General features: G+C 42.7%; 1 protein-coding gene across 3 annotated transcripts in view; it reads left to right on the top strand.

The window, feature by feature from the left end:
* SPECC1 (sperm antigen with calponin homology and coiled-coil domains 1) overlaps positions 1–23,855 on the top strand; it is a 588,472-nt gene that overhangs the window by 533,093 nt on the left and 31,524 nt on the right. For all 3 annotated transcript variants that reach the window (XM_073616875.1, XM_073616874.1, XM_073616876.1), the window contains one exon: positions 23,735–23,851. In XM_073616875.1, the coding sequence (XP_073472976.1) occupies positions 23,735–23,851 (117 nt within the window). The remainder of the gene's footprint in view (positions 1–23,734; positions 23,852–23,855) is intronic.

Raw genomic sequence — 23,855 nt, forward strand, 5'->3', positions numbered from 1 at the left:
GCAGCATTACTGTATTTCCTGAAAGATGGTGCAGCCCAAAGGTTGACTTCTAGTATGCTTGTGCTTGCATTGCTTGCTACCTTTTAAGTCCCTGGTGCCTAACCTGTGTCCTTTGGAGCCTCTGCAGACAGTAGTAGTCTATGATTTCCTTAATATGGTGCCTATTCAAACCAAAGAAGAAAATATTTTTAGACTGGCTTCTAATAGCCATATGGTTTAGTGTATTTACTTTACACTGTCTCTTTTTCAGTGCTGCCCAACCCTTTTCTCTTTTCACGTTCTTTCCCCTCTGATCAATCTTGCTAAGAGAAATATCAAAAGTATTTTTTTAAATGGGGCTGTAGGCAGCACAAATGTGGATGAATTGATTTGTAAATGAACTAGAATAGCAGTGATATTTAGCAGTTTTATATAACATGTCTCTCTCCAAAGCATGTTCCCTGTCTTCAACAAGTGCTATACATGTTCTCAGTCTCTGACCATCTCTTTGAGCATATTTGCAGTTCCTGGCCATCTTTCTTTAGCAGGTCTGCAGTCCCTGACTATATCATGTAGCATGTCTGAGGTCTCTCACCATTTCCTGTTCTGTGCCTGCAGTCTCTGACCATCTTTTTCAGCATTTCTGCAGTCTAACTTTGTCCTGTTGCATACCTGCAGACTGACCATCTCTTGTAGCATGTCTGCAGTCTCTTACCATCTTTTATAGCCTCTCTGAAGTCTGACAAACTCCTGTTACATGTCCGCAGTCTCTAACCATCTCTTGAAGCATGCATGAGGTCTCTGACTATCTCTTGTAGCATGTCTGCAGTCTCTGAACATTTCTTGTTGCATGTCTGCAGCCAGACCGTTTCCCATAGCATGTCTACAGTCTCAGATCTCATCTAGCATGTCTGCAGTTTCATCTCTTCTAACATGTCTGTAGTCTCTGACCAACTCCTGTTGCATGTTTGCAGTGTCTGACAGTTTTCTGTAGCATTATTTTTAGGCTTCCTTTATCAAGTATGTTGACAACCACTGCTTTAAGTACCAAGGTGCTTGGTATTGGTGCTGTATCCAGATTTTCCCATATGCCGTCTTGTAATCTGAACTGCAACATATTATGCTGCCCTTCCAACCCTGATCTGTTATTACAATCAGCTTTACACATTTGTTTAGCTGCAAACTGACAAAAGGAAGCCTTGTGTGCCTGGAAAGCAGGATATGGGAAGGAAGAGTTGAATACAGCAGAATTACGAAGACAACCTTTTCCCCAGATTCACTGCTACGGGGAAAAATACGACATTGGAGCTTTTATTGACAAGCAAAAACAATAATTTTTAGTTAAAGTGGCACTGCTGTAAGAGAAATATGGGGCCTGCCATTGCTAGCCACGTTCTGAAAAATGCTGTTATTAATAGTATTTAAGTCGCGTACAAAATGCATTCTGTAAATGAGTTTCAGAATTCTATAGTGCTCTGCTTGTTAGAGGTCAGTGACTAAAGAAGCACTGAAGCCAGTGCATCAGCATGAGAGCCAGGTAACAAACATTTTCAGAAAAAAAGGTAATCAGTGGTAGCCTTGTTTATTATATGTTTCCTTTAAAGGCATTTTCCCCTTTCCATTATCCTTTCCAAACTTTGGGGTTTATTTACTAAAGCTGGAGAGCGCAAAATCTGGCTCATTTCTGCATAGAAACCAATCAGCTTCTAACCTCAGCTTTTTCAATTTGAGCTTTGGCAATAAAACCTGGAAGCTGATTGGTTTCTATGCAGAAGTGAGCCTGATTTTGCACTCTTCATATTTGGTAAATAAACCCCTTTGTGTCAACTGAAGCACAGCCAATTAGCTTTTAAACGTTCAATCTGTAACGTGTGGAAAATAATGAAACAGACACTGGTTGCTACGGCCAATGACACAGGTTGAGAATTTGTCTCAGCCAATTTTTATTAAAGCGGAACGAAACCGCCCTATCCTTTAGAACCAAAGAAGTTGCAATCTTGGCATCGCTTTGATCAGCAGTTGCTGTGGTGCTGCACATGTGGTCGGTTATGACATTAGCCATTTGATGGTAAACGGTTCAGTTGAGGGCATAAGAAACTTATGACTGTTATCACTCACGGCTTTCCTTGAATGTAACGGTTTTGGGAAATTGTTAAAGAAGAATACCGGGTATGGATATTTTATACAGCTTTACATTTGTCCAGCTTGGACCGATGTAACTCTGCATATACTATAGCTGGTTGATGCCCCTGGAAACTAGAAATTACTGAAGTAGACACCGCTACTCCAGTGATCTCCACTCGCTTCTGGGTCCCATGCCAAGCAGCTGCTCTGCTACATTCTGAACACAGAGGGTTGGCTGCTCAGCACTGTGTAAATTAATGCAAAGAATTCTTTGATTGGACGAGGTGGAGAGAGTCACATCACCCAGGACTCTCAACCTCAGAAGCAAGTGGAGATCACTTGAGTTGCAGTGTCTACTTCAGTGATATCCAGCTTCCAGGAGCATCGACCAGGTATGGTATATACATAGTTACAGTGATACAGTCTGGACCAATGTAACTGTGTAAAATATCTATACCTGGAATTCATCTTAAAATCTGTGGGTTTTGTTCCTCTTTAATCTCCCCTGATAGGTTCTTCTATAGCTGAAGAGTTCAGTGGCAAGACGTCTATGCCAGTATTCTCATTCCATCCACTGCCAACTTAAAGTGGGAACTTTAGTCACAAACTTAAACTTAAAGTGTAAGTTCATCTTTACAGAAAAATCTGTAAGGTTAACTTACACAGGTCCCCCACTTAGCCCCCCTGCCTGGTCCCGCTGACCTGGACCGCGGTAATCTCCGGTTCTAACCCCGGTATATCCACGCCAGGAGCCCAGGGCTTAGATATCCTCTCTGCAGCCACGTGTCTTCTCCATAGCTGACAGGACAGGCTATGCGGCTGCTGATTGGTCGGCGCCGCCCATGACCAATTAGAATGCTCCAAAATGTCCCTCCTGACGAGGGACGTTTTGGACATTAAGCTCAGGGGATTGCTAAGCCCCGGGCTCCTGGTGCGGATATACCGGGCCTTAGAACCTGAGATATCCACAGTCCAGGTCAGCGAGACTGGGGGGGGGGGGGGGCACGAGGAGGGGGACCTGTGTAAGTTCACCTTACAGAGTTTTCTGTAAAGGTGAACTTACCCTTTAAGTCCTGTTATACAGTATCACTTCAGCCTGGCCCCATTTGCAGGTGTAGATATGTAAAATTAAAAATAGATATGTAAATTTAAAAATGTTACTATACTGTAAAATCCAGTCTCATCCTGCTCCACACATGCTTAGTTGCTCTCTATTATTAGGCACTGTGCTAAATCTGTAAAGGCCAACCTGCTGAGAGTCTAAAGATTTACTGCTGTTCAGGGGCTTTGGGCTTCAACAAAATGGCAGCCTCCAGCCTCCTCGAGAAACAGTAACAATACTGGAGGCAATTTACAACATACACATATTTTGGTAGCATAATTATCAATGTGGAATATTAGAAAGAACATTATTTTTATCAAGTTGTTATGGATAAAGTTCAACTTTATGCTCAAATTATGCTATCATGTTCTCTCCTGATGGTTTTTCATAGTATAATTGGGGTGTCCTGCTACAGTGACTACTGCAGAAATGCAAACTATTATAGTGAAATCCTGCAGGAGACCAGCAACACTAACTTACAAATGATGAAATAGATTAAAAAAGAAAATCCTGGCATTTTTTTCTAACACACAGTGCTTTAGCAAATGAAATTTTTTTTCTGTGTGCCACACACATTTTATCACTGTAAGGTCACAATGGGTCACGATAATTTAAAGTAGGAGATGCATTAACCTGAATATAATTCACTCCCTTCTCTCAAAGGTACTCAGTGGGATTTCACTTGGGTGGGGTACAGAATAGTAATGCATTGTTTGTCACCTGCATAGAAATTCTCTGCTCTACACAAGTATTTATATAAACCTGTGGGAGGTCTTTGAAACCAGAAGAAATTGCTTAGGGACACCCTTCCTGTCTGATAGTACAGGAGATGATCTCCTACTTGTACATAAAGCCACATGGAGAGATAGAAAGACAACTAATATGATTTTCCAGTCTTATGTGTGGACACAGGTTAGAAAGGTCTTTGTGCCCAGCAATTTTGCTCCTGCATTGTGTAAAGTATATAGGCTATTGGTGAGGAGGTAAGTATAGATGGAACTTGGCCTGAATGGAAATGAAACAGCAGCTCCCGAACTAACCAGGTTAATGGGCCTAAAGCTATGACACCTATGGCATGCTAGAGACTTACATCCTCTCGAGTACTTGCAGAGTACATGAACCTTCAGATATTTTAAAGGTACCTGTGAGGCCACATCCAATTCAAGACACTTTTAACTCATTTTCTTTAATGGATCAGGTCATGGGAGAAAGAACTTAGATGTATCATTATACATATTATTTGATCACCCTATGCGCCTTTCACATTTATGCCTATAGCATATTTGCCATGTGTTCTTTAGTTGTTATTCTCCTGAGATATAGTTAATGGAAAATTATACTTCATCATTTAAGTACTGATTACAATTCTGATGAGCATTGCAGCAAACATTGAAATACAACCTGTGTCTAGTAGAAAGCTACAATGCAATTTTCCAGCTTTTCTAGTGTCACAGCAGTTTTTATAATCTTATGTGCTGTAGAGAGAGGCGGTAGGAGCCTGTAGACTGGCTTTTCTTCCCTTGCAGACAGTTGGCCACAGACTCCGCCTACATTATTTTGACCCCAATGGAGGCATTCTCTCTTCAGAAGTACAGAGCTCTGGGATAGCAGACACCACTCTTGCCTTAAAGCGGTAGTAAACCACGGCTGTTTATAAAAAAAACAACCTGTAAGGCAAATGCATACTAGCGTATTATGAAATGCTTATCGTGGAACGAAGCACTCCAGTGCTGAGCTGTCATCGATGAGGGCTGACATCTTCCCCCGGTCTTTCTTCTGGGTTCGCGCTTCAGTTATGTGATTAGCCAGAGCCGCAATGACATCACTCCCATGCGTGTGTGCAGGAGCCCTTGGTTCCGGCACGAAGCTCTGAAGGTCCGGCAAATAATGCCGGAACTTCATAGCACATCTCCTAAACAGTGCACATTTAGTAAATATTAATTGTATCTACAGGTAAGCCCTATTATAGGCTTACATGTAGGTGAAAATCAACAAGTGGGCTTTACTTTTTTTTATGTTCAGCTTTGCTGGGTTGAACGGAAAAAAAAAACTACAAGTGTGTACTAGGCTTTAGGCAGCTGTACTACACAAGAGTGTGCTAGATTGCATTTAAAGTCTGAGTGCAGCCAAAATAAAAAAATGCAAAAGTCAGCACAAGGGAGATGACTTACAAGTTAGTAGGACGAGTCCCATGTGCTGATGCCTCTTCTGTTAGATTAAATACTCCTCCATCCATCCCCTAGCCCCACCACTGTCACCATAGTCTTCCGGTGCAGCAGGGGATAATAGAACTAAGAGGCTGTCACGGGAGTGCCCGACTGCCCACCCTTTTTGCCCAGCTCTGCCATTCATAGGAGCCAGACTACCAATTCTATGAATGAAATCTATGAATGGAGGGTGCATGGATGAATGATAGGTCCAGTGTAGATATTTGCCAGTGCACCACGGATCTTCCAGTTAAGTCCAAAAATTTTTTATTGAAGATTGATTACATCACAAGCAAAAGAGTGCACTGTTTTGGAGCCACGCAGAACCCCTTCGTCAGGCATGTGATCACAAGATCTGTGGTGTGCTGGCAGATATCTACATTGCATCATGTATGTTCCAGTTTCCAGCTGGCGGTTGCTGCAGCACCCATTATTTTAGGCCTGGTTCACACCTATGCATTTTTTTTGTGCGTTTTCAGTTTTGCGGAAACACACTGCAGTCCATATAACATAGTTTCCTATGGATGTAGTTCACATCTGTGCATTTTATGGAAAGGACCAGGGACTTTTTTCTGGTTTTCGGTTCCATAGACTTCAATCGATCAAAAGCTTGTATTGAAAAAAGCACCTGCAATATGCAACCTGCAACTTGCATAGGTGTGAATCAGGCCTTAGAGCCTATTCCAGGAACGTGCGTGATGGGAATTTGTATGGTTACCTGTGAATGATCGCCCCCCTCCATTCATAGATCCTGTTCCATACATAGAAGCTGTAGTATGACTTCTATGAAAAGGGGGCATAATTGGGCCCAGGAGAAGTTCCGCAATAATTTGTAAAACATTATTGCTTTATTTTTATGGAACATTATTGTTCATGTGTGCGCATTCGCAGAAATCCCCCATGAGTGTGAAGATGTGATGCTGGGCTTTGCCAGGTCTCAAATAAATGAAAGAGACTGTGTATCTGCACACGCGCAAGGAGCTTTCTTAAGATAGCTGCACAAAAGAGGGGATTGATGCAGCAGCAAAGTGCCGCTTTAAGTGTGTTGGTGTGATGCAGTGCCATTTATTCTGAATGGCACCCCACCACAACTTTTGATGGATGTGTGTTGCCCCGCAGTCAAAAATGGTGCACGCACAATTTTTTCAGTGCACTGCATGCAACACATTCAAACTGAATGATACAATATGCATATGCAAAGGGTGACTTTAGCCAACACAGAACTAGATCCAGAGACCTAACCAGATGGGGTTTTTGTGCTAATTTCCTCTTTTTAAAAAAAAAGTTTTTGGCCACTCCACCTTCTGATCCTCCCTTTTTGTGAATGAGACTCCTATTAAAGGACCAAAGTAGAGGCCTGGGGTATAATAAGTGGTGTGGAAAAGCTTGACTGTTACAGGAGGAGTTGGGATTTGCATATAATTTTAGCTGTCTATATCTGGGTTTTGAAGCATAGATGTAACATCTATGCTATTAAATTTATGCAAATTGAATTACCCAGTCATATGACAAATTTTCTTAGTGTTTTCAAAGTCAAACACGTTTTTATTTTCGTTCCGGACACTGTAGGGAAGGGTTAGGACCTGTGCCAGATTTTTATTGCTGTTTGTGCCCCCACTGAGGTGATTTATCCTTTCTATTTTTCCTGGTGGCTACCGTTGGAAAATCTAAAATTTAGAGTTGCCACCAGGATGGTGATAGAGGGGAAATCGTTGAATGGGGACGCTTGTTTCTGTGACATCTGTCCAGGGGATCTTCATTATTTTGGAGAGTCGTCTTCTTACTTTTCAATATGTTTTTTTCTGTTGTACTGTAGTGGCTGTCTGGTGTTGTTATTTAGTGCTCTAATTGTGTGACTTCTTGTGAATCTATGCTTTGTATTTGTCACCAATAATCCATTCTTTTTGGTAAAACATGTTTTGCAAAAAAAAAAAAAAAGAACTTGCAGCATGCGTCTGTTAGGAGTCAAGACAAATGTCAGACGTTTGCAGCACACACAGGTCTATGTTGCAACATCAATTAAAGGCTTGTTCAGGAGGAAAGAAAACATTCATGAAAGCTGGCTCTGAGCAGTAAGTGCAAGCGTTCCTTTTTATGAAGTCATCGCGCGTGGAAGCACAAAATACGTTTATCGCTGCTGTGGCCATTTCATACAACCGCTTCCTGTGTAATCCAACTATTACACAGCTGATATTTGCAATATGTTTGGTATAGATGTCCATGACATCATCATAATTGTTCATCCATAATCTTAAATCTATTTAACCACTTCAGCCCAAGGAGGATGTTCCCCCTTAATGACCAGGCCATTTTTTCCAATACAGCACTGCATCACTTTAACTACCAATTGCGCGAACGTGCAACGCTGTACGCAAACAAAATTGACGCCCTTTTTTACCCACAAATAGAGCTTTCTTTTGGTGATATTTGATCACTTCTGCGTCTTTTGTTTTTTTTTTTGTTTTTTTTTCACTATAAACAAAAAAAAGACTAACAATTTAAAAAAAAAAAATTTTTTTTTTTTTTTTTACTTTCTGCTATAATACATATCCAAAAAATTAAAAAAACAAATGTATTAATCAGTTTAGGCCAATATATATTCTTCTACATATTTTTGGTAAAAATCACAATAGTCGTATATTGATTGGTTTGCGCAAAAGTTATCGCATCTACAAACTACGGGATAGATTTAGGGACTTTTTTTTTTTAAATTGTTTTTCCTGGTAATGGCAGTGATTTGCGATTTTTAGCGGGACTGCAACATTGCGGCGGACAAATCTGACCCCAAATGACACTTTTTGGGGACCAGTGACATTAGTACATTGATCAGTGTTATAAAAATGCACTGATTAATGTAAAAATTAAAGAAAATAGAAATAAAAACTGCGCTATAAAACAAGTGAACAATAAATAATCAAAAAGCTGCACTCCCGACAATAAACATCAATTGTAGAAAGAAACATAAAAAATATGAGAGTTGCGCTAGTGCATGTGCAATCATAAATATATAACCAAAGTGAACAAACTATAATGATACGTGCAAACACAAGTAAAGGCAGATAACAACTGAATATGATCCACCAAAATGTTCCATCAAAGTAAGAAAGTTCAATGTGAATGGCAATGGCTCCAGATAGCCCACAGATAATGTAGAAAAAATCCAGGTGATGATTATTACTTATTCCGTGACTACAGAGGAGGATCCACCACCGAAAAATGGAAGGGGTTAATGCTTACCAAATGGCCATGACCCCCCACCACAGAGGATCACAGCTAGCAGGCAAATTTTGAACAGACAATGGGAGCTCCTATCGGCATCCACTCCTCTGCCGCCAAATCCAGCAACGTGTCTTCTCCACGTCTTATCAACATCAGTGATGTCAGATACACAGGACATTCCATTTGATAAGACGTGGAGAAGACACGTTGCTGGATTTGGCGGCAGAGGAGTGGATGCCGATAGGAGCTCCCATTGTCTGTTCAAAATTTGCCTGCTAGCTGTGATCCTCTGTGGTGGGGGGTCATGGCCATTTGATAAGCATTAACCCCTTCCATTTTTCGGTGGTGGATCCTCCTCTGTAGTCACGGAATAAGTAATAATCATCACCTGGATTTTTTCTACATTATCTGTGGGCTATCTGGAGCCATTGCCATTCACATTGAACTTTCTTACTTTGATGGAACATTTTGGTGGATCATATTCAGTTGTTATCTGCCTTTACTTGTGTTTGCACATATCATTATAGTTTGTTCACTTTGGTTATATATTTATGATTGCACATGCACTAGCGCAACTCTCATATTTTTTATGTTTTCAATGTAAAAATTACAGTGGCAGGGAAGGGGTTAACACTAGGGGGTGATCAAGGGGTTAACTGTGTTCCCTGGGTGTGTTCTAACTGTAGGGCAGATGGGCTACCAGGGACATGAGAGATCGCTGTTCCCGATCACTGGGAACAGAAGATCTCTGACATCTCATTAGGCAGAACAGGGAATCGCTTTGTTTACGTGGGCAGTTCCCTGTTCTGCCTCTGTACACAGTGATCTGATCGTGAGTCGTTGACAGACATCGTGCCCGAGGGCACGCTCCCGAGGCGTACGGCGGGGCCCGCGCCCACTATCCTCCTTGCATGGACTGATGTACATGCACATCTGTTCACACAGGAGAGCCAACCTGCCGCAGTAAATGTACATAAGCAAGTCGGCAAGTGGTTAAAGGGCAACATTTCCCACCATCCCCTGAGTAACAGCCACCTAGTCAAATACTTGCCTTTATTTCCCCTCTTGAGATCTTCACTGTATGGCCATGCTTGAGACCACGCAGCCTTTGCAGTAGAAATTCTTGCGCATGTGCACTGCTCAGTCTATTCTTTCCAATGGCTGGGGCTGTATGCCTTTGGATTGCCGGGGGCTAGCATGAGTGTAGCACCCTCTACCTTAGGTAGGTGCTAAAGTAGTATTTTTGTGTATACTGCCAGTGAAGGTAAATTTAGGCAGGTCTAGCTGTGAGCTAGGCCTGTTTATTTTTGATCTGGGGGCAGGGGAGTGGTTTAGTGTAGCAGCAGGTGACTGACATGTACTTTATTTCTCTGGTGCCTCCTTTGTTTCCAGTGAGAAGGTTCTGGAAAAAGAGGCAGGGCAGAGGGATGGAGTGATATGGGGTGTATTTGGGAGCCCTGACCAATCCCCAACTAGGATTGGCAAGGGGGCAGGCCTTTTATATATACCCATGGTCAGCCTGCTGGGGGAGGAGTTGTCGGGTGGAAGAACTGAGATGATGGAGTGTTAAGCCTCGTACACATGATCGGATTGTTGGCCAACAAAACCGTGGACTTTTGTCCGAAGGGCGTTGGCCCAAACTTGTCTTGCATGCACACGGCCACACAAATGTTGGCCAACAAATACAAACATAGTGACGTACTACGTTGTTTTTCAGCTCTTTAGCGCCACCCTTTAGGCTCCTCCTGCTAATTTAATGTTAGTAGAAGTTTGGTGAGTGTTGATTCACACTTTTCATTTCACGCTTTTCAGTTCGCGCTTTTCAGTTTGTTTCTGAACGGATGTTCCTCAACCAGCCATGTTGCAGAATCGGAGGAGATAACGTGTTATTTATTATTGGCCTTGGAGTTATTGCTTTACATTATTTTTTTGGTTGAATAATGATTTGATTTGGTATATTTTCTATATTTTTGGATGCATAGAATGCACTTTTTGGTTATGTTCTATTGGCAGATAGCATGTCTAATTTTATTTGTTTTTTTTAATGCACAATAAAAAAAATTGTAGAGAATAATACTTGGCTATGTGTTTTATTTCAAAATGACAGTTTGGGAGTAGGCAGTTACATTTAAAAAAATACAATTTAAAATTGACAAGGGACACCAACATTGTTGTATCTTTGATCTTAAAAACTACGGGATAATGGTGTTGTGGTGACTTGCCCAAATAAGAAAAAAAAACAAAAAAAAGCATTATAATAATATTCTTGATATCACTAGAAAAAAAGCCTTTGAAAATGTGTTTGCAATAACTCCATCAGTATCACCAGCAAAGCAGCTTCATTATTATCCCATTAAAGAAGAAGAGAATGTGCACTGCATTTCAAGATTTCATAATTTGCCACGTCACGAATGTTAATTCTCCATTACGAACGCTAGTTTACAAGACCGACCGCTTCTGGCTCGTCCTTGCTTCCGAGCATGCGTGTTTGTACTTTGGACTTTTGTCCGACAGACTTGTTTACACACGCTCGGAAAATCCGACAACACATATTTGTTCGCGGAAAATTTGAAAACCTGCTAGCCAACATTTGTCAGCGGAAAATCCGACAACAATTGTCCGATGGAGCATACACACGGTCGGATTTTCTGCCAACAATCTGTCATCAAACATTTCCTGTCGGAAAATCAGATTGTGTGTACGAGGCTTTAGACTGTCGGTGGCCTGAGGAAACCTCCTTTCTGGGGGGGGGGGGGGGAGGGGGGGTGAACTTGGGCCTGGAGCTCGGGAGCTGGGAGGGAGTTGAGAGGTGTCCTGGAACAGGAGCAGGAGGAGGACAGTTGGGAGAACTGCCGGGAAAGTCATTCAGGAGGGATCCATGCCAGGGTTGGTGAGTGAGAAGCACAGTGAGAAGCTCTGGGAGAGACATGCCAGGACTGGATGTGGAACCAGAGGGAGAGACTGTGGTGGTATTGAAGTCAAGTCTCTGCAGCCAGGAGGGTTGGCAGGATTTGCACTGGAATTGCTGGGAGCAGTAGTCCACCAATTATCAGTTGGCACAATTATGCTTTTCATCTAAAATGGTTGCTACCACACAGGGGACTGCAGAACCCTGCCTGCAAATGGCTACTAGTAAAATGTTAGGACTTATTCAGAGTGAGGCCTAGCCATGTGCTAACGGTGACAGGAATCTAGAATTGGACAGTAGAGGAAAGCAAGCAGTGTGATGGAGGAATGTGAAGTAGCAGAGACTGTCAATTTAGATTCAACTACCTTTATTTTCACTAAGAAAGATTCATCATTTGGGCTTCCCATGTCCCTTTTCCCATCCAAGTTTAATCCCCTAATAAAAACAACAAAAACAAGCAAGAGACTGTTCATTGTCTGGAGAAAGTGTGCCTAAAATGGATGTCTGACCAAGCAGGGTGATGTGTGGATGCTGAAAAACGCAGCGACCCCACAGGGGCACCGCTACATGAGTATGTGCCATAAGAAAGAATAGGCACAGCAGCTTGCATGACCAGTAAGAGCTAAACATAGCCAGGAGGCAGCAGACAAAGCCACTTAGTAAAAATCTCAGGAGCAAGGATAAAGGTAAATATTTTACTTAGTAAAAATCTCAGGATTAAAGTAAGAATTTTACTAGGTGGTGGGGGGAAATGCTAGTGGACAACTCCAGCCAATACCCAAATCGTTTTTGATAGAGCAGGGAAGGGCTTTGCGTCTTCCTGTCCTCTTGACACAAACACAGAAAGTGAGGGGAAAAAATAACCCAATAAGACCACAGACAGCAAGAAAAATCCGACAGCAGTTCTGATTCTTACCTACTCTGTAGAAAAAAGATGTCTGTAGTTAGGCTTTAAAGAGAACCTGGACTGTGGAAGCTGTGCTGAAAAGTAAACTGAGCTGTGCATGCGTAGCTCAGTGTACATTCTAAAGAAGAATGCAAGTAGGCAGGTAGGTTGCTCTTCTGCAAATAAAAAGCCCTTAGTTCCACTTTAAAGAGGAGCTCCAGGCTCCTTCAGAAAAAATTAAGTCAGCAGCTACAAATACTGTCATAGAATGCAGATCAACAATCTTACCTAGAAGTACTTGTGAAAAACGGGTACCCGCGCCCCCCCCCCCCCCCCCAAAAAAAAAATTGGCAAATGTGGCAGTGGAGGGGAGTAGGATACAAAGTGGAGCTTGGGTGGAGATCCGCTTTAATGACGGAGCTGCCCCCTGATAACTGGTAAACTAATGACTGGTTAGCAAATATTCAAGCAGGAAGAAATGAAGCAGAAATAGGGGGATGCATGCAATGCAGGTCCTTAGGTACAGTATCCCCTCCAGGAAGGAGGACAGTTAGTGACACAGTACTGACTTCTCCAAATTTCTTGAGATTAACAGTCAAAACATTTCTAGATGTTTCCTATAAAAGAGCACGTGTTCACTTTTTGAATTCAGACCCACTTTAAGTGGAGTTTATGTTTTCAGTAAAAATTTATGGACAGAAATAGCTAACTGAACTTTATAGCTAGAGCATATTACAGCAAGATTATTGGCTAAACTTTTGGAATAATCAGTTTTACAAAACAACTCCCTACAGTGTTCAATGATTAATATACTGCAAAGTGGAATGTCATTACTTGAACATTATTTAAAAAGTACAGATTTAGACCGTCATTTCTCAGCCCATGGAATATAGGATGTTCTCATTGTTCACATTGGCTTTGCACAGAAGGTCACATTGTAAGTAAATAATGTTGATACAAACGTTTGGCTTAGATGCAATAAAAAATGTCATCTGTGGTTTTAGAGTAAATCCAAGCCAACGTTGTCCGTTTATGGTGTAACTGAAATGTGAATGTGTGATTAACGTGCCCAAATAAATTTGTTTATGAATCCCCTTGTGTGCTGGTCTAAACTGAAAAAGAAATTTATTTTGCTGCAAGCAGCGTACTGTTTCTCTGCTTGATCATATTAATTGATTTTTCAAACTTAATTGACCGATCTGTACATCACCATCTACAATTGTTATCTGCCCATTCTTTTCATTGGGGTTCTTATGACATCAGGTGGTACCATCATGGTCATGCTCTGCTGTGTTTATTGAGTTCGATATCGTTTTATCTAGAGGGTAATATGCTGTGAAATAACTTGCAATGATTAAAAGTTCCAGCTGTTTTTGGGGACATAAATAAACACAGTTCAATAAGTTTCAGTGCAGTGCAATTAAAACATATTTGTTCAGGTAGCTTCAAGCAGTACTTTAAGGACAATTAAAAATTATTTTGTATTTGTGTTTTAATCGTAATTTAAAGGGCTAGCACCTACCTTTATCACTTCCAGCTGATGTCAGGCAAAATGCTGTAAGGAGGAAAAGGGGCTTGGCTTACCAGCTCTGTGTGTATCTATAGATGCGCACAGCCCTGCGTAGGACCCAACAGGAACGCATGGGCATGTGTGCCCCTTAGAGTACCTGGTTTTCTACAGGAGGCACCTGAAGGAGGGAGGGCCTTGCAAGGGCAAGCAGGGACTGTGAGAAGAGAAGGAAAACAATGTTTCTGTGCATTATTGTTGCACAGAGCAGGTAAGAATAACATTTTTTTTTTTTTTATTACTTTAATGTCACTTTAATTGTGCAGTTTAACAGTGCTTGCTTAAAATGGAATAATCTGTCTGTTAGACTGTTGGCCAATTTATCAGGATAGATGTATGTGTGGTGCCATTGCTGTCCTCTTTTTTTTTTTTTTTTTTTTTTAAAGCTGCAAGCTTTGGAGTTGTCATCTTCATCTTTGCTTGTTCAAGATCGGTGACCTGTCATACAAACAGCTCTAGTTCAATGTGAGCAGGTTTTTTTTTTTCTCGTTTAGTGACCGACCAGGTATTAAAGCCCAACTCCAGCCATGACAAAAAATACCCATGGAGTGAGCCCCCCCCCCCACATACACACACACACTGCAAGGGATAAATGATCATAAAATCTAGGGGATTTGTATTACTTACCTGACTCACAATTCTAGCAGGCTCTGCAGAGTCATAGGAATATAGAAAAGTGACATCAGAAAAAAGACAGGTCAATCGAGTGTGCTCATTTTTGTTTTTCTCATACATGTTTTGTATTTATTTATTTATTTTATGTGACCAGTCCACTGCAGCCTCCTCTGTAAGCTGCTCTCAACCGTAGTCACGTGCTCACCCCCATAGACAGTACATTGTACTTAATGATACAGAGCCCACAGACCGGAGCTTTGGGGAGAGGAGAGCTGCGCCAGAGCCTGCTGGAGCAAGGAGTCAGGTAAGTAATATAGACTTTGATGCAAACCTCTAGACTTGGAGGGCCACCCTAAAAAAAAAATTACATGAAAACGTTCCTAAAAATTTTGAGAAAAAAAATTTAACTTACCAGAAATGGCTGTTGCTAGGCAGCCCATCTTAATCTGCCACTTCCTACACCGCGGTGATCTTCAGTCTTCTCCTCCTCGCATTGTCTTCTGGGGAATGGGGCGCAGTGTGTTCTGGGAACTGTGTGTGTCCCACAACACAGCGCGCCCCATTCACAAAGCGCTGCGTGACTCGCACATGCGCAGTAGGAAACAGGCAGTGAAGTCGCAAAGCTCCACTGCCTGTTTCCCTTAGTTAGAATAGTTGGAATGGCGGCACCGGGACCCGAGAGCCGAGGGACGGGTCGGCCTCGGGCAGCCGGCATCGCGGGCACCCTGGACAGGTAAGTGTACTTATTAAAAGTCAGCAGCTACAGTGTTTTTTTTCAGCTGGTCCACCACTTTAAAGAGAATTTCTTTTGTTCATCGACGAACAGACCGCCTCATTAATCTTGACCATTGGGTTATATCGCCTCCGCAGCAGTAGGACTAGGCAGAACAAAAAGCACCTGGCTACGCCCATGGGCTGTCCTCAATCAGTATATAACCCCCTGCCTCTTTAGTTATTCAGTTTATTTCTGTCTAGTCAGGAGTAAGGACCTAGCTCCTTGCTGGCATCTTTTGGTCCTAGCAAGTTTTGATTTTGTCTTTCTTCCATGCATTTTCTCCTGGAAGATCTACAATCAACTGCTGGGCTGAGCAATAATCTAGATCCAGTGGTCTTCCCAGTCCAGCCAGCGAGTGCCTGCAGACTTCAGCAATGCGCTAGGTCGGCCGTAAGTTAAACGTCTCGCAGGGTTGCATACGAACGGGCTCTGGTCTGAGTCGCAGCGGTCCCTTGGCCAACAGCCCCCCACTTCAGTGGCAAGGAGTTCTGTCTGGATGGTCACCCGCACCATGGGTTCGGTAAGTACAGTCCCCGCTCTCCTCCTTTGTGCAGTTTGTGGTGGTGGACGCGGGTACCCTCCAGGGATGGTCGGACCTGCCTGCAGGATCCCTCCTCCCATCCTAAAGTCCCTTGGTTAAGCTGGGCTTCCCCCTCCCCCCATGGATTGGTGGGAGTCTGAGGGCAGACAGCAGGGACCCCTGGGGGTCTCCCCCTTCTGGGTGGTGTGTCCTGCCCTAGTAGTATAGGGAAGGTTCCAGTCCAGAGGGTGCAGCGGAGACCCCTAGGTGCATGCCCTGCTGTGTGTGCAGTGTGAGGTAGTGTGCAGTTTGGGGGTCCCAGTGCTGAAAGCACAGCGGTGTCCCCTTAAATGTTCACCCGGCCTGGTGGAGTCCAGTACCATTTGGAGGGGGGTCCCCTTGCAGAGGGTGCAGTGATATTGAAGCAGAGAGGATCCTGACAGCATGCTTCAGCATGTCCAACGGCCATGTTTGGGAGGTCCGAGAACAATGGTATCTACATTCCCACTGTATTCAACAGCATTAGTTTGAGAAATATCTACTCAAGCAAAAACCTGGCAGTAATCTGATTTCTATGAAACTACTATTGTAATATTGTCCCATGTAATGTTATGTCTGATTAATATAAAAAAATCATATTTTATCAAACGCAACACAAGCCGATGTCACGGCGGCCATTTTCCGTTAGTCTAGTGAGACTCTGGAGACAGCTGAAACCTCATGGAGATGTCAGTGCTCCTCCTCTCCCTCCCCTATGCTTCTCTTCCTGTCCCAGGATATATGAAGTGGACGCCAACATTGGTGTTGCTGGTTCCCAATTGCGGCGCTCCTCCGCTGGTTCAATGAGTCTTTGGGGATCCTCGTGTATCTCCCTCTCTGCTGGTAGGTACCCTGGGCATTGGGGGGGTCCCTTAGTGGTGCCAAAGTTCCTTTGTACTACAGGGTCTTCTTCCCTATGGAGCCTCTGGGTCTCATTCTCTCCCACTGATCCCCTTATGGAGGTGCCTCCCCTTATGGAGTTGCCCCGGAACCCCAGCTTCCCATGTTTGCGCTAGCGGCGGTCTTTGAGTCATTGGTATCACGGGTGGAAGTAGCGTGTGGGCAAAGACCCAGGAGCAAGCGCCCCCCCGCCTTTCCCTGCTCAGTCTGTCTCATCTGATTCTAAACCTGATGCCGCCGGGGATGCACCCCCCATTCAGGGGGGTTTAATATCTCACCCCCTGACCCATCTGATAGTGAGGATGAGTCCTTCATGGTAGCGAGTGAAAAAGCGCTGGTGGACGCACTTATTACTGCGGTGTGGGAGGCTCTAAAGATTGAGGATGCGGCTGACAGGGCCACAGATGTGGTTGTGTCTTTTGGTATGCATAAGTCACCTCGCACACCAAAGGTGTTTCCTCATCTGCCTTATTTTTGACAGGTTTACCTATAAGAAATGGGAACAACTAAAAGTCACCCTTTGTGGTCCCCAAACGTTTCTCAGTACACTACCCTGCCAGTGGTGGACCCTCCGATTTCCAGGTTGAATAAAGCAACCATGATCCCAGTAGAGGAATCCCCGTCCTTTAAGGACCCAGCTGACAGGAAAGCAGAGGTTGTGGCACGCAGCATGTTTACTATGGCTGGTTCAGCATTGCGTCCAGTCTTGGCCTCGGCCCTGGTGTCTCAGACACCTAACTGAATGGGCCAAACTTTTGCGCCAGGGTCTGGGTAGTGAGCAGGTTCCCGCTGCTGTTGTTGATTTAGCGGACCAGTTAGTCCATGGGCTGCAGCCTTGGATGAAGCTCCTGTGCTGTCCAAACTTTGTTTCAGCGGTGGTGATTAGACGTGGCTTAGCTGTGGCTTAAGAATTGGTCGGCAGACCAAGCCTCTAAGAAAGCTCGTAGTGATCTGCCCTTTTAAGGTGACCGCCTGTTTGGGGCTATCCTAGATGACATCATTAAGGATTTCACGGGGGGGGGGGGGGGAGTACCTTCCTGCCTCAATCTAGGAAAGGGAAGGAGCCTCGTCACAGACGGGGGGCCTTCCTTCTCAGCTCATAAGAAATTCTTTCGGGCTCCCGCTGCAGACAAGGGAAACAGATCTCTCAAGTTCCAAGCAATCTTGGTCTGGTAAGCCTAGAGCAGGCTTCTCCGGATCCACCAACAAGACTCATTCAGCGTGAAGGTTTGCGTTCACCCATTGCTGGGGTGGGGGGACATCTTCACTGGTTTTCAGATTCATGGACCTCCTTTGTGAGCATCAAGGGGGTCCACGAGTTAAACCTTTCGGGGGTACCAAAGAAGGGGGACAGAGTTTGTCCACTTCGGGGGCCCTATGTCTCCTTGTGCGGGTGTAATTCCTGTAAAGGTTCAGGTGACGTCCGAACTATCCAAGTACCTGGGTCTGACTCTAGAGTAAATGCTGACCAGGTTAGTAGTTTTTCTTCTCAAACGTCAGCCCCTTCAACAGGTTCAGTTCAACAGGAAGTAACTGAGGCTTGTGGCAACCTCGCGGGTTCCTCTGGTAGACGCCGCAGTCGTCCTAGTGCCACTGTGAGGCCAGCACCTTCCTCTTCTGCGGTGCATGCGAAGGAGGGCGAAAGTCTTTTGGTCATTCTGGTGGCCGTAAACGTCCCTTGGAAGCTACCTCTCAAAGAGGATCAGTTGTACCGAGGGCTGAGCTTCCATCCTGCTTTACAGCAACTGGTTTTAAGCAGAAGTTGGCTTTGAGTACCATCAAGGGCCAGGTGTCTACCTTAGCAGTCTTCGTTCAGTGACCCCTAGCCACTCACTTTTTAGTTTGTACCTTCATTCAAGGACTCCACCTGCAGGACTCTGGAGCGCACCCGCACTGGTGTCCACCTTAGGAGAGCCTTCTCCAACGTGGACCCTCGATGCTGGGAGGAGCCACAAGCACCGCAACAAACTGCACAGTGGAGGTAAGTATGACCCTTTAAGGGTTAGGTTCCACCTTTCCCTGTCACGGCCATTCTATTTGTGCGCTTAGTACTTCTTGGGCCTTCAGTCATCAAGCGTCAATATCACAGGTTTTCAAGGCAGCCACCTGGTCGTCAGTGCATACCTTCACTAAATTCTATAAAGTAGATATTTTGGCATCTGCAGATGCATCTTTTGGCCGCAAGGTTTTGCAGGCTGCTATTTAAAGAGGGGAGTTCCCTCTAGAGGAGTGTTTTTTCTTCAAATTTTTATTTTTCAGATGGGGCTCCTGTGACATGGTTAGAGCTCCTGTGTCCTGGTTAGGGCTCTTGTGGTAAGCCTTATGTTATTTTTCCCACCCCTCATTTTTCTTTGGCACTGCTTTTGGACATCCCAATGGTCAAGATTAAGGAGGCGCTGTGTTCATCGAACGAAAGAGAAAATGGAATTTTTGTACTCGCTATAAAATCCATTTCTCTTGAGTTTATCGACGGACACAGCACCCACCCCTCTATGGAGTTTTTGATACTTCTATTACTGCTTGCTACTAAACTGAATACCTAGAGCAGGAAGGGGGTTATATACTGACTGAGGACAGCCCTTGGGCATAGCCAGGTGTTTTTTGTTCTGCCTAGTCCTGTTCCTGTGGAGGCGATAAAACCCAGTGGTCAAGATTAAGGTGGCACTGTGTCCGTCGATGAACTCAGAGAAACGGATTTTACGATTAGTACAAAAATCCCATTATTCAAAGTCAGCAGCTACAAACCCTTACCTGTCCTGGAATCCAGCCCTGTTCTCACCCAGGCCAGTTCTTTGCTGGTCTCCAGGTGCCCGGTGGCAGCATGTTTACTAAGGGTAGCTGGATGTGACTCCTTGCAGCTTCACAGCCATTGCGTTGTATGTGATGCGGGCGGGAATGAAGGTATGTGATGCAGACGGGAAGGGGAGAGGACTTCTGCACTGTTCGCCTAGGTAGTCAGAGTAGAAATAGGAACCAGTACACGCTCCCCCCCCCCCCCCCCAAAAAAAAAAAAAAAACCTTCGTAAGTTTGAGAGGGGAAGGAGGTGTTATAGTGGAACTTCCCTTTTAAGGGGAATAACTGCTTTAATGAGCATTTAACCTTTGCAGATGCAGGGGGGGTCCCACTGCCAGGTGTTTTTTTTTTGTGCCCAAAGTTAGGCTTTAAGGATTCAGCACCTTCAAAAAGTAGTAAAAGAAAAAGCTAAAACAAAGAATAATACAGGTAATACTATACTTCCAAATGTTCCAATGACAAGTACATATGGCTGTTTATGCATCCGTAGCCATAGCAAGAAACCCTAGGAGAGAGAGCCCTACCCATACAAGCTTAGTCTCTAGAATCGTTTAATCACCATGGTGGAATATAATTGGGCTACCGGTTGTTTTTTCTTCATCATAAATACATTTCCTATCATGAGGCAAGACAGTTGACACCATGGCTTTATTTAACCTCTACAAACACAAATTTAAACTGTGCTCCAACCACCAGGTTTAACAAAGTATGTGTTATTTATAGTTCACTAAGTGTTCTTCCTTTTGTAATTGTAATTAAGCAATTGTACGTGTTCTTGGCAGACATTCTTAGCTGTAGTTCTCACTTTCAGTTAGTTTATACTGGAAAATCCAGCCTGACGATGTATGACCTGGAGGCTGTTCTTTTGATTCTACAAGGTTTCTGGTGACCTAACAGGAAGTGTCACATTCTCATATACAAGTTCTGTTGTAATGCACAACAGTTCCAAAAGTGCTGTCCAAATTCTTCAGAATATATATATATATATATATATATATATATATATAAATATACACACACACACAGGATAGATAGATAGATAGGCATCCATAGGGTTAAAATATTTTAACTTTTATTAGACATCACAAAAGCATTGCACTTACAATCAGTGAGTGTTAGCCAAACACTAAGGATTACACGCTTAAGCTCATAAGCATTCCTGGCTCCGGTTCTCTCCCTAAGCCGTGAGCTAGACCGGTTGTGCGGAATGACGTCAAAAACTGAGCCACACCTTACACGTTGCAGTGTCAAGCCGTCATCAAAGGTCACCGCCTTCGCAGTGAGCTTTTGGTATAATTGCCCACATAGTCTCCACCAGGGGCTTATGTGACAGGGTGACAATGCAGGAAAACCATAAAGAGACAGAATATTGTCAGCCTATAACAGGACAATAACCATCATAAGGATCACAAGTTATTATTTTAATTAAAGATGTACATTAAAAAAAAAATTAATAAACTTTTTAAATATCGTTATGTTAAATGCTATACGAGATTATTTAATAACAGAGTTTACACATAATTTGTAAAGTGTGTTACCTTTGCATACATTGAGGTTGATTTACTAAAACTTGAGAGTGCAAAATCTGGTGCAGCTGTGCATGGTAGCCCATCAGCTTCTAACTTCAGCTTTGTTCAATTAAGTTTTGACAAAAAAAAAAAAAAAACTTAAAAGCTGATTTTTTTTTTTTTTATGCACAGCTTCAGCTTATATATATATATATATATATATATATATATATATATATATATATATATATATATATATATATATATATATATATGACTGATATACCCCTTTAGGGCATCAAAGGGTGCATTGCCAGTGCTCACTTAACACTTACCCTATGGCTGGAGTCAGATGGGTTTATTGATATGAATAATTCAACAAATGTTAGCTATGCTTAACAAAGTTTTTTGGCTCCACAAATGTTTGTCACTGAAAGGACGTTGGATTCTTTGCTTCTTTCGATGCAGTGATTGATGTGAATGGTTCTCTTCAGATATTAATGCTCTAAATTGTCCCTTTAAAGATACAATAGATCTTAAACACAGCTATATGTTTCCTTCTGCTTTTTTTGCACTTATTAAGGCATTTAATATATTGCTGCATGTTGTTTTCTGACTGAACGGAAACAGGTCCTGAGCTGATGGCAAAAAGATTCAGACAGAAATGTGCAGCTGAATGCATTGCTCTGAACCTGGGCTATTTCCAGTAATCACTCTGGCATTGACACAGGCATCCTGGGAATTCATTTCATTTAGGTCGGATCAGTTGAAAATGATGAGATAAAATCCAATGCTAGGAATACATTGAGAAAAGCTGATCATTATGGGTATCTGCTCATTTTTCTATGCTAAAGTCACTCATAGTTCTTGACTTACATTTATAAGCAATAGAACTTTTATGTAGAAGATGCATGCTATATATTGCACTCTATAGACCTTTTTAGAGTATATACAGATGTAGAACACATTTGCCAGTTAGCAATAATTTACTAAACTATCTTTACTCTCCATGTTACGTTTAAAGATCTAAAGAAAGAAAAGTCAAATGCAAATTATGGAAATATATTTAATTTTGCATACTAATGAGAGGTCTTCAGCTGCCTGATGTTATGCAAATTTTGTAAATTCAGACTGAAAATTTGATTACAAAATGCGTATACGTTACCTTTGGTAGAAGGCATAATTAAAAAAAAAAAAAGTAGTAGTTCCAAATGAACCATTTTTTGTAAATGTTAAGCAGGTGATTATACTAACCTGCGGTGATTTTCTGGATGAAGCAGAGAATGGAGGTCCAGATTAACTTCTACATAAAAGGTACTATTTGCAAATCAGGTCAACTGCTTTAAGCTTTGGTTCACACTGACTGCGGGAATGAAATTGTGCGAGTTCAGCTGAACTCGCACAATTTCATTCTCGCATGTTCGTTCCGATTTCGGGGGAGATTTCAGAGGACATCTGTGCGGGTTTCTGCACAGATGTCAATGGAAATCGCACACCAAAATCGCCAAAAGTAGTACAGAAACTACTTTCTCGCACCGATTCAGAGGCTGCCATTGCCGCCAATGGCAGCCGATTTTGCATGCGATTTGAAATGTCAAATCGCATGCATAATCGGCTGCAATTTGGCATGCAATTTGACATGTCAAATCGTATGCCAAATCGCATCACACGTGAATCAGGGCTAAATCTGGATCTGCTGATTGCTTGACATGTTTTCAACAAGTTTAGCCTCTATTTTTGTATTTTGACCCATATGATTGGTTAGAATTTACCAATTTCAGTGGAGAAGCTGCAGAAAAGTGTTGTTACTGCGATTTTTCGTTTAGCGTTTTTAAATCTGCCCAACAAATTTTTATAATATTTTATTGCTTTATCAATCAGATTACTTTGACTCAACCAATGCATGTAGTACTGTATACACATCTCTTATGACTGAAAGCTGGATGTATACTATATGGAGAGGTAGATGATATGTTCATACAAATGATGTGTTAGCATAGCTCCTGACTGAGACATCCTATTTGGGGTGGAGGGGATATGTTGGGTGGAAGAACCCCTGTGACTCCCCTAATGGAGAATTCAACCCCGATAGGCACATTTAGGAAACTGAAATAAATTGCAAGTATTACCTGCATCAACCAGTTAGATTGCAGCTGTCCTGTTTATGGTCCAGTTTATAAAAACACAGCAATTGTTGGACTAATCTAACTTCTATAATTTTGTTTCCTTCACTCTAGTTTCTACAAATAAAACCCAGATCACTAACCTGTGAGATGTTTACACAGACAAATGTTTTCCAGTTGGCCTGTTAATTTAGTTCTGAGTTGAGGTTGTGTCATCAGTCCAGTTGAATTGTATGTTGGCAGGAGCTCATACTATATAAAAAGAAAAGGCGGTTTTATTCCAATAACTGCAAATACAGGAAACTGTGAATGACTTGGCTTAGCCAACTTCAGTGATTAATTGTTCATTAGACTTTAAGCATTGACATTGCAACAAAACAGTTGTTAAAGCTGCCCAGAGAAAAATGCTTCTTTGGACCTTCTGTGTTTTGTGGACACGTTAATTACCAGGCTTTTGTGTTTTCACAGAATATCGATATAACAAACTTCAGCAGCAGTTGGAGCGACGGCTTGGCCTTCTGTGCTCTTCTCCACACATATCTGCCAGCTCATATACCATACCACGAGCTCAACAGCCAAGACAAGGTAC

This window comes from Aquarana catesbeiana, linkage group LG02 (genome assembly GCF_042186555.1).
Source record: "Aquarana catesbeiana isolate 2022-GZ linkage group LG02, ASM4218655v1, whole genome shotgun sequence".
NCBI classification, from domain to species: Eukaryota; Metazoa; Chordata; class Amphibia; order Anura; family Ranidae; genus Aquarana; species Aquarana catesbeiana.